The sequence below is a fragment of the Oryx dammah genome, unplaced genomic scaffold (genome assembly GCF_014754425.2).
Source record: "Oryx dammah isolate SB20612 unplaced genomic scaffold, SCBI_Odam_1.1 HiC_scaffold_11, whole genome shotgun sequence".
Classification (NCBI taxonomy): Eukaryota; Metazoa; Chordata; class Mammalia; order Artiodactyla; family Bovidae; genus Oryx; species Oryx dammah.
Genome location: NW_024070195.1, coordinates 22,444,041 through 22,456,468, shown reverse-complemented (window position 1 = coordinate 22,456,468; position 12,428 = coordinate 22,444,041). Strand labels below are relative to the sequence as shown.

The 12,428-nt window shown below is 37.4% G+C and overlaps 1 protein-coding gene across 1 annotated transcript; it reads left to right on the top strand.

Annotated features, from left to right (window-relative positions):
- Positions 1 to 6,191: 6,191 nt before the first annotated feature.
- LOC120870378 (olfactory receptor 2W1-like) lies at positions 6,192 to 7,130 on the top strand. Its single transcript, XM_040250038.1, has one exon. It carries the CDS (start codon positions 6,192 to 6,194, stop codon positions 7,128 to 7,130), a length of 939 nt encoding a protein of 312 aa, XP_040105972.1.
- The last annotated feature ends 5,298 nt before the right edge of the window (positions 7,131 to 12,428 follow it).

Below are 12,428 nucleotides of genomic sequence, written 5' to 3'. Positions count from 1 at the left end.
CTGTACACCTGAAACTAACACATTTTAAATCAATGATGCTTCAACTTTTTGTTAAAAAGACTATTATTTGAAATCTAGTAGTCTTAGTAGGGTTTTTAACCAGTAAATGTATTTTTTAGCTGAAATAAAGTGAGAATCTTTTAGTCTGTAGATCTATATATTCCTTTATAACTTGTAAGTCACAGTTTATTATAATTTTGATTGTGCACTTTGTTGGTTATTTTTTCTTGGTTTTAATAATACTCTGTTATTTATTTATGTCTATAATTCAGTGTCTAGTCTCCTTTCTATTTTTATAATTTTAATTTTTATTTCTTCTTTTTGATTTTCAGTTTTCCCCTCTATTTCTGACCTGAGTTCTGCCAGTTCATGATACAATCTCAGCTTTGCTATTTTGCCATTTATTTGCCATGACTTTTTGCTCTTCTATTTTGTGTTAGTTTCATACTGTCAGTCACAATTTTATGGCTGGCTTTTTAGCAATAATGACATTATGTTTGGTTAGAGTTCTTACCTCCAACACAGTATTTTGTAATGAATATTTGTCATCTGTCAATCCTTTTCTCATTACTTTCTTGGTTTCATATTTTAGTATTTTGCACATGGCCAGTAATAAATCTTTTGTATAAAACCTTGACTTTCTTTTGATTATTCATCACTAACTATATCAGTTTTTACTTTTCTAGACCAACTATTTATAGGAGATCCATGTTGGAGAAGAGGTTGATCCTTGGCCTAGACCTTGCTCGTAGCAATCTTTGTTGACAGCAAAAACACCATGACACAGGTTAAATGTGTATGAGAGCTCCTCTGGCCTTTGGTATGTGTGTGTGCGTTAGTTGCTCAGTCATGTCCAACTCTGTGTGACCCCATGGACTGTAGCCTGCCAGGCGCCTCTGTCTGCGGGGTTTTCTAAGCAAGAATACTGGAGTGGGTTGCTAGTCTCTTCTCCAGGGGATCTTGCCAACCAAGGAATAGAACCCAGGTCTCTCACATGGCAGGCAGATTCTTTACTATCTGAGCCACCAGGTTTGGCCTTTACTTTTCCTCAATCAATTGAGATTTTTCCAGTCATAAAATCAACATCATGGAAATATTGACATAATGTACAGCACAGTGACTACAGTTAATATACTATACTGCATATCAATGTATGGCAAAACCAATACAGTATTGTAAAGTAAAATAAAGTAAAAATAAAATTAAAAAAAAAATAAACCAGCAATAAATAAATAAATAAAAGTTGCTAAGAAAGTAGATCTTAGAAGTTCTCATCACAGGGAAAAAATTGTAACTATGTGTAGTGATAGGTGCTAACTAGACTTATGTGGTGAACATTTTACAATACATACAAATATTTTACAGCTGAAACTAATATAATGTTATATGTCAATTATATCTCAAAGATAGTTGAGATTTTCCACTCTAGATCTGCTATAATGCAAAGCCTGTTCTATTCACTCTTTCAACAATAGACTACCTGTTTCAAAAGAGACTTAAATCATGATTTCTATTTTTGCTTTTCATAGACTCCATAAAGAGATCCAGGATAATTGATATTGCCAATCTTCATTCTCTAGTCTTGTTATTATAACAAGAGACAGATAGCTGTACTATTTTCTTTTCCTTTTTTTGGTGGTGGTGTTGTTTTCTCCAGACCTTCCCATTTGTTTAGAGGAAGTTGGTTTTTCAGTTAGTTTTGAGTTCATTGATGATGGACATTATCTTAAGCATCCCACTTTGATTGTTCTAGTTTCAGAAACCATTATTTAATTGTTTTAATTTTCAGATGTATCTTAGATTTTTGTATTTTATTCTATTTATTAATTTTGGGCTTATTTCTGAGAGAACAGGGAAGCTCTTATTTAACTAGAAGATCACTGAAATTTTTACTTTCATTGATGATCAGCCTCTAAGATCATTACAGGACTGATACATGTGCTCCTACAAAATAAACCTTCAGGAAGGAAAACAAGGCAAAGCTGTTTTCATAACCCATGTCTAGTGGTAGTTACAGTAGGTTACACTGTAAAATGTATTATGAATGGAAGAAGCAACACTTCTAAATTTTACACTATGTTTCTAAGTTTACCTCTATCGATCATTATCATAGGTATGTCTGTGTTACTTTTATATCCATTATATTTCTTTCTCCTCTCCTTCATTTTGATAAATTGCTATTCTATGCTGAAATCATAAATATACTTGTCAATTACATTTATTTCAAACTATTAGATTACTTCTAACATACATTCAACTAAAAAACAAATCATGGAAGATTTAGACAAATCAGAAGATTTAGACGAGTGCTTCACTTGGTCATGCAGGGCTTATCACAAAACTTCTATTATACCCAGTTTCCATCCACATAAAAAAAAAGAAGTAACATCCATTTAAAAGTTTTTAAGGATCAATAAGACATAACATACCAAAAATGTATATGACTAGTAAAGCACAATATAAAACCACTATAATTATTTTCACTCCTATTAGCCTCACTTATAAGAGTAATAGTAATGATGATGTTAGTCTCAATCCAAAATGGACAAAAGGAGCTGACTTTTGAAATTGATAAATTCTCTTAAGGAGATTTGTTTTGTTTTCCTTTGTTTTGTGTTTCTGAACAATTATTAATATACTTTAATTGCTTATGAGATACTCCAGATCCCAAGGTATTTTATCATTGCTCAACAAATTTCATCATTGCTCTTAAGGGAAATCTAATTAGTTATTATTCACAGCACACATGTGTCTCCTTGTTGGATTCTTCTTCACTGGAGGAGACAAAAGTATTCTTATTAACTGTGCTTATGAACTGGGAATGGTGAGGGGCAGGGGCAGCCTCCTTCCACGAGCATGAAGGTTCAGAGTGAGAACTGGGCAGAGGTAGTGGAAGCCTAGGGATGGTTCTGCTCTATTTAGATTTAATAATGAATATTCATTTCTATTTTATAAAATAACACTTTTTCCAAATTTTTCTTGGCTGAATCATCAGAACTGAAAAGTTTACTCAACTGAATTAAGGTAAGTGGAGGAGAAATTAATTTGTCTTGGGTAATATTATAAGGTGTTTCTCAAAATCAAAATGATTTGCATACAACCTCTGGCTTTCACACCAGTTGTTCTCCTCACCACGTCATCTAGAACATCTATTGATCTCTAAACTAATATCTGTTGACATGGAGATCCTATAAAAAATTGCTATACCTTTCTACTCATGTGCTCATGATTAAATATTTATCCCATCAGTTCCGTTCCGTTCAGTCACTCAGTTGCGTCCAACTTTTTGTGACCCCCCAAGGACTGCAGCACGCCAGGCGTCCCTGTCCATCACCAACTCCCAGAGTTTGCTCAAACTTACGTCCATCAAGTCGGTGATGCCATCCAACCACCTCATCCTCTGTCATCCCCTTCTCCTCCTGCCTTCAATCTTTCCCAGCATTGGGGTCTTTTCAAATGAGTCCCATAATCTGTTTTAGCAAATATTTATCAAGAACATACTAGTTACTTTAGGGAGAATTCACCTAATAAAATTAATGTGCAACACACAAAAGAAGCAGTAGATTTGTTGTAGGAATAAAAATCATGAACTCATTTTTGAACTATGATGCTGTGAAATGAGATGTAAACTTGTGTGGTATTGATTTAAAGCCCTGTGTTGATGTTGAGTACACTGGTAAAATTGCCTATCTGAAAGAGAAGGAAAGTTGAATTAATAAAGATATTTGGCAGAGTTATCTGTCCAGAGCTAGTAACTGAAGCTAACAGGAATAAAGGATCAATGAAGCAAAGAAAAAAGCAGAAATTGGTTAGAAACCATTGGAGCTAACTGGAGGGGAGGAGAAATGAATGAGAAAATGCAGTGAAGAAAAGTGAAGGTAAAGAATGAACTGAAAAGAAGTAATAGTAGTGATATAACATCCTGCTTTAGAAGAGAGTGTATCCGATGAAAAACATGGCCCAAAAAGATACATGCACGCAGTGTTCATTGCACCACTGTTTGCAGTAGCCAGGACATGGAGGCAATCTGGCTGTCCATTGACAGAGGAATGGATGGAAAAGATGTGGTGCATATATACAATGGAATCTTACTCAGCCATTAGAAAGAATGAAATAAGCCATTGCAGCAACATGGATGGATCTAGAGAGTCTCATACTGAGTGAAGTAAGTCAGATAGAGACGGAGAAATATCATATGACATCCCTCATATCTGGACTCTAAAAAGAAATGATACAGATGAAAGTGAAAGTGAAGTCACTCAGTCATGTCTGACTCTTAGTGGCCCCATGGACTGTAGCCCACCAGGCTCCTCTGTCCATGGGATTTTCCAGGCAAGAATACTGGAGTGGGTTGCCATTTCCTTCTCCAGGGGATCTTCCCAACCCAGGGATTGAACCCAGGTCTCCTGTATTGCAGGCAGATGCTTTAACCTCTGAGCCACCAGGGAAGGCAGATAAACCTAATTACAAAACAGAAACAGACTCATAGACACAGAAAACAAACTCGTGATTGCTGCAGGGAAGGGATAGTTAAGGACTTTGGGAAGGTCAAGTACACACCGCTATATTTAAAATGGATAGCCAACAAAAACCTATTGTATAGAACAGGGAACTCTGCTCAATGTTCTGTGCTAGCTTGGATGGGAGGTAGGTTTGGGGGAGAATGGATGCATGTATGTGAATGACTGAATCCATTCGCTGTTCACTAAAACTATCACAACATTGTTAATCAGCTATACCCCCCCCCAAATGCATTTGATGTTAAAATTTTTTAATTAAATTAAAAAAATAAAAGAGGTTTGGAGCAAATATATATTTTAAAAAGATATTGTTACAAATGCCCTACACTCCTAACTTCCAATATCCTGACCCTCATGATATATCAAGTGTCTTCCAGTCCTTTTATTCCTGATTTATTTAAGACTTGAATTCACTGTCATACATACAGAACTAGATGAGACTTGCTTTTTTTTTGAAAAAGAAAGTGGAAGGTTATCTGCAAAAAGAGACACGCATGGTGGTGAAGAGAAGGCCCCTGAGAAAGAAAGACCTGGTTATAAATCTTCAGTTCAGTTCAGTTCAGTTCAGTCGCTCAGTTGTGTCCAACTGTGACCCCATGAATTGCAGCATGTCAGGCCTCCCTGTCCATCACCAACTCCCGGAGTTCACTCAAACTACGTCCATCAAGTCAGTGATGCCATCCAGCCATCTCATCCTCTTCTCCATCCTCTCATCCCCTTCTCCTCCTGCCCCTAATCCCCCCGAGCATCGAGTCTTTTCCAGTGAGTCAACTCTTCGCATGAGGTGGCCAAAGTACTGGAGTTTCAGCTTTAGCATCAGTCCTTATAAATCTTAGTGCTCACTAAAATAAAGTGACAGAATAGGGAATAATGTTGATATAAGTTATATTATTATCTTTCCCTCATTCTAGGGTATCCTGTTCTTGAGGTATAAACACATATTTCAAGTTTTATTGTAATTATATTACAATAATGGGGTAAAAGAAGCAGGCCGATAACAGATTTTTACCTTCCTGTGACTGTTAGAATAATAAAAATGGTTATTGTACCTATCTCCCAGTCAATCAATCAATAAGTTAATTAAATATTTTAGAGAAGTACCAGGAATCTCCATAGTTGAAAATAACTCCAAGAATCTTTTCTTCAGACAGAATCAGAAACTATTCTGTTTTATTTAATATTAATGACTTTGTTTCTTAATGGGATCTATATAAAAATAATTATATTTTAAAGATAAAACAAAGTTAATGATTTAAATTCTTCATCTTTTAGCATGCACTGCTATGCCATATTATAGGCACAGAGAAAATTCTTTCACTAAAGAATTACATTAAATGACATTAAATTGAGCAAAGTTCTCTTTTATACACTCCAGTTATTGATGTAGATTTCTAGGTTTTTATCAAACTTTCCACTATAATCCACATTTGGACATTTCACTAGATATTCAAAAATTTATATAATAATCTATTACTTACTGTCATATGTTAAATTTTATATTATTTGTATCACTGAAAAAATACATTTATGTGTCTGATAATAAAACTGTTATCTATATCATTTATATAATCCTGATTGGAATCTGATATTGAAGTTTCTGAGTATACCCATATGATTTCTACTATATTGATTATTCTACTTTCAGAATTGCTATTAAGAAAAAGAAAAAGAATGATCAATGACAGCTTCTTTGGTGGATTTATACTCCTTGGATTCACAGGCCAGCCTCAGATGGAGATGATTATTTCTTGGGTGGTATTTTTCTTCTACATCATTGCCCTGATTGGAAATATGGCCATCATCCTGCTATCTTTTCTCGATGACCATCTCCAAACTCCCATGTACTTCTTCCTCAGAAGCTTGGCCATTTTGGATCTCAGTTATACCACAAACATAGTCCCTCAAATGTTGGTCAATATCTGGGGCAAAGACAAGAGAATTACCTTTGGTGGCTGTGCTTTCCAACTTTTCACTGATATGGTTCTCTGCTCAGTTGAATGTATCCTTCTGGCTGTGATGTCTTATGACAGGTTCAGTGCTGTCTGCAAGCCTCTGCACTATATGACCATAATGAACTCCCAACTTTGCCAGGGCCTTGTAGGCACTGCCTGGGTGGTTGGTGTTATTAATTGCATGATACTTTCCCCCTATGCCATGAGTCTTCCTCGATGTGGAAATCACCACCTGGATCACTTCTTTTGTGAAATGTCTGCAATGATCAAGACTGCATGTGTGGACACGACAGCCGTGGAGGTAACCACATTCGCCACGTGCCTGATTATAGCTCTTGCTCCTCTTCTTCTCATTCTGGTTTCTTACGGCTTCATTGCTGTAGCTGTGCTCAAGATCAAATCTGCAACGGGAAGGCAAAAAGCATTTGGGACCTGTTCCTCCCATCTCATTGTGGTATCCATCTTCTACGGAACTGTTATCTATATGTACATCCAGCCAGGAAACAGTCCAAATCAAAATGAGGGTAAACTTCTCAGTATCTTTTATTCCATTGTTACTCCCAGCATGAACCCGCTGATCTATACTCTAAGGAATAAGGAGTTCAAGGGGGCCATAAAGAGACTGATTGGGAAAAAGAAAGTTCTGTGGAAACAATAGGACAATTTCCTCCCAGAAATTTCTATTATGGAAATGTGTCTTTTACAACCTTTATATGTCCACAATTTATGTTGCGTCATCACCTGAGATAAAGTACATGAAAGTGAAGTCACTCAGTCGTGTCTGAGTCTTTGCAACCCCATGGATGGCAGCCTGCCAGGCTCCTCTGTCCATGGTATTCTCAGGCAAGAATACTGGAGTGGGTTGCCATTTTCTTCTCAGGGGGATATTCCCCACCCAGGGGTCCAACAGGTCTCCAGCACTGCCGGCAGACTCTACCATCTGAGCTACCAGAGAAATCACTTCTTACCTGAGAGAAGTACTCATGAAATATACAAAAAAATATTATCAAATATAATGCATTATTTAATAGCTAATGTATTATTATACATGTACAAAAACATATTTAAAAGACGTTTTAAACTGAGGCACCAAAACTAAAAATTATTTACAATATACACTGATTCTTTTAGATTATACATGTCCAAATTTTACTTATATTCCGCAGTTAACTGTAATATTTTCCTTTCATTATGCTAACTAGATATTCTCATAATTTTAAGGGGTTAAAACCAGCTCTTTACTGACAGCAGTAAAACCACTATTAACCAAGAAGACCAAGAGTTCCAGTTATCAATCATCTTCACAGTGATGCAATGTTAATTGACCACATCAAAAATTTCTTTCCTTTGATATTTTCCTCTACCCATACAATTACTCCAAAAAGTAATTGTGAGCACAAAATGAAAAACATTTTATGTCACACACGAGTAACCATCTTTAAGATATCAATACTAATGCTTTTATTTTTCCCAATGATTTTCCAAATTTCTTATTTTAGGGGTCAGCATGGGGGTATTTGAAATGGGTGAATTTATATCTACTACTGTGGGCAGGAATCCCTTAGAAGAAATGGAGTAGCCATCATGGTCAACAAAAGAGTCCAAAATGCAGTACTTAGATGCAATCTCAAAAATGACAGAATGATCTCTGTTCGTTTCCAAGGCAAACCATCCAATATCATAGTAATCCAAGTCTATGCCCCAACCAGTAAGGTTGAAGAAGCTGAAGTTGAACAGTTCTATGAAGACCTACAAGACCTTTTAGAACTAACACCCCCAAAAGATGTTCTTTTCATTATAGGGGACTGGAATGCAAAAGTAGGAAGTCAAGAAACACCTGGGGTAACAGGCAAATTTGGCCTTGCAATATGGAATGAAGCAGGGCAAAGGCTAATAGAGTTTTGCCAAGAGAACGCACTGGACATAGCAAACACCCTCTTCCAACAATACAAGAGAAGACTCGACACATGGACATCATCAAATGGTCAACACCGAAATCAGATTATATGAAGAAGCTCTATACAGTCAGCAAAAACAAGACCGGGAGCTGACTGTGGCCCAAATCATGAACTCCTTATTGCCAAATTCAGACTTAAATTGAAGAAAGTAGGGGAAACCACTAGACCATTCAGGTATGACCTAAATCTAATTACTTATGATTATACAGTGGAAGTGAGAACAGATTTAAGGGCTTAGATCTGATAGATAGAGTGCCTGATAAAATGGATGGAGGTTCGTGACATTGTACAGGAGACAGGGATTAAGACCATCACCATGGAAAAGAAATGCAAAAAAGCAAAATGGCTATCTGCGGATGCCTTACAAATAGCTGTGAAAAGAAGAGAAGTGAAAAACAAATGAGAAAAGGAAAGATATAAGCATCTGAATGCAGAGTTCCAAACAATAGCTAGGGGAGATAAGAAAGCCTTTCTCAGTGATCAATGCAAAGAAATAGAGGAAAACAACAGAATGGGAAAGACTAGAGATCTCTTCAAGAATATTAGAGATACCAAGGGAATATGTCATGCAAAGATGGGCTCGATAAAGGACAGAAATGGTATGGATCTAACAGAAGCAGACGATATTAAGAAGAGGTGGCAAGAATACACAGAAGAACTGTACAAATAAGATTTTCAGGACCAAGATAATCATGATGGTGTGATCACTCACCTAGAGCCAGACATCCTGGAATATGAAGTCAAGTGGGCCTTAGAAAGCATCATTACAAACAAAGCTAGTGGAGGTGATGGAATTCCAGTGGAGCTATTTCAAATCCTGAAAGATGATGCTGTGAAAGTGCTGCACTCAATATGCCAGCAAATTTGGAAAACTCAGCAGTGGCCACAAGACTGGAAAAGGTCAGTTTTCATTCCAATTCCAAAGAAAGGCAATGCCAAAGAATGCTCAAACTACTGCACAATTGCACTCATCTCACACGCTAGTAAAGTAATGCTCAAAATTCTCCAAGCCAGGCTTCAGCAATACATGAACTGTGAACTTCCAGATGTTCAAGCTGGTTTTAGAAAAGGTGGAGGAACCAGAGATCAAATTGCCAACATCTGCTGGATCATGGAAAAAGCAAGAGAGTTCCAGAAAAACATCTATTTCTGCCTTATTGACTATGGCAAAGCCTTTGACTGTTTGGATCACATAAACTGTGGAAGCGCTGGGCTGGAAGAAGCACAAGCTGCAATCAAGATTGCCAGGAGAAATATCAATCACCTCAGATATGCAGATGACACCACCCTTATGGCAGAAAGTGAAGAGGAACTAAAAAGTCTCTTGATAAAAGTGAAAGAAGTGAGTGAATAAGTTGGCTTAAAGCTCAACATTCAGAAAATTAAGGTCATGGCATCTGGTCCCATCACTTCATGGGAAATAGATGGGGAAACAGTACATACAGTGGCAGACTTTATTTTTTGGACTCCAAAATCACTGCAGAAGATGATTGCAGCCATGAAATTAAAAGATGCTCACTCCTTGGAAGGTAAGTTATGACCAACCTAGGTAGCATACTGAAAAGCAGAGACATCACTTTGCCAACAAAGGTCCGTTTAGTCAAGGCTATGGTTTTTCCAGTGGTCATGTATGGATGTGAAAGTTGGACTGTGAAGAAAGCTGAGTGCTGAAGAAATGATTCTTTTGAACTGTGGTGTTGGAGAAGACTCTTGAGAGTCCCTTGGACTGCAAGGAGAGCCAACCAGTCCATTCTAAAGGAGATCAGTCCTGGGTGTTCTTTGGAAAGATTGATGCTAAAGCTAAAACTCCAGTACTTTGGCTACCTCATGCGAAGAGCTGACTTATTGGAAAAGACTCTGATGCTGGGAGGGATTGGGGTCAGGAAGAGAAGGGGACGACAGAGGATGAGATGGCTGGATGGCATCACCGACTTGATGGACATGAGTTTGGGTGAACTCCGGGAGTTGGTGATGGACAGAGAGGCCTGGTGTGCTGCAATTCATGGGGTCGCAAAGAGTCAGACACAACTGAGCTACTGAACTGAACTGAACTGAGCTGATGGGGGTATTACCATGACACTTGTTTTGAGAAAAGGTAAAGTTTTTGCTCTGGAATTTGGAAAAACTGCCACAAGTAAATGTGATTTTACTGGTCACTTAAATGTCCTCTTTTCTTTATTTGGATAAGTATCTATTTAGGCCTTCCACTCGACTTTTGATTGGGCTGTTTTTTTGATATTGAGTTGCACGTGGTGTTTGTATATTTTGGTTATTAATCCCTTATCAGTTTATTCATTTGCAAATATTTTATGCCATTCTGAGGGCTGTGTTTTCATCTTGTTTATGGTTTCCTTTGCTGTGCAAAGCTTTTAAGTTTAGTTAGGTCCCATTTGTGGAAAGGAAGGCCTCTAGACTATGAGCTCAGGCAACCAACAGGCAGAGGGTTAAATCTGAAAAAGTGAGCCTATGTGCTTACAAAAAGGTATTTAAAAGAAGAACAGGATTCAGAATGCCCTCTCCCATATGACCTACTCTTCCCATGGCCAACATCTACAATAACCTTTTCTGTCAACTACTTTCATACCTGTCATCCTGTTAACTCTTTGCAATAAATCTAGGAGATACCATTAGCCCCATCACTTGGATCATGCATTGAAAAATGGATCACTCCTTCTGGTGGAGAATGTTTTTCTGCTTCCCAGGTCCTAGGGTCGACCTCCATGTGGGTGTGGACACTGGCTCCTGTTGGGGAACGGTACACAGCTATTACAGCCGTGGACCTCAGGGCCCTTGGAGGCAGGTTCTGGGACCAGTGTCTTTCCTGTAGGGTTGTTGTGAGGCAGTATGCAGAGTTTTTAAACTACATATTCATAAAGATATTTTGTAATTACTAAATGAAATCTTACTATGTCTCCTGCTTTGCAACCTACTTTTTATACTTAAAAATATTAACCTATATCATGATTTAAAATGCCTATGAAATATCCCTGTATACAGATGTAACAAAAGATACTAAGTTTATTCCTGTTTCTGAGCATGTGTTCCCGGTTCTTCACTATTCTACACGTTTCCATGAGTGTGCTGTTACATCATGTACCCCTGAGATGATGTGACAAGAATACCAAGACAAGTGGCACTCTGCAGTGTTCTTTCCAAAAATCTACAGCCCCACTCTCATCATGAGAAAAATACTAAATTGACACAAATTGACGGACATTCTGTAAAATACCTCACAGTATGCCTCAAAACTGTCAACATCATTTTTAAAATGGGGAAAAAAGGAGACAGAAACTGTCACAGACCAGAAAATAGTGAGATATAAGAGTAAATGCAATGTGGCATCCTAGCTTGGATCCGGGGACAGAAACAGGACACTAAGAAAATAATTGGTGAAGTCTAAATGAAGTCAGGAATCTATGTAATAGTAATTCATTTTCTTTTAAGATTCTACATACAAGTAATACAAATGAACTTATTTACAGAGTATAAACAGACCTATAGACAGAGAAAACAAACTTATGGTCACCAAACAGAAAAACGGGGGGAGGAATAAATAGGAGTTTGGCATTAACATATATACACTGCTGCTGCTGCTGCTAAGTTGCTTCAGTCGTGTCCAACTCTGTGCGATCCCATAGAAGGCAGCCCACCAGGCTCCCCCATCCCTGGGATTCTCTAGGCAAGAACACTGATAGATAATCAACAAGGACCTACTATACAGCACAGGGAATTCTATTCAATATTGTAAATTAACTACTCCATTATAAAATAAAAATTAAATTAAGAAATGAATGTTTCTTCAGACCCAGGGTTGTGTGTAGAAGTGAGCTTTTTAGGCTATAATTTTATGTTGTCAACTAAGATTTTCTACATTAAGTTTTTTCACAGTGCAGTCTCACTCATGTCCAGTGAACAAACAATAAACTATATCTTTCAAATATCATTTAGCTCAGTGGTTTCTTCTTAGCTTCTTCTAGAAGTCATTTCAGGGTTAGGAA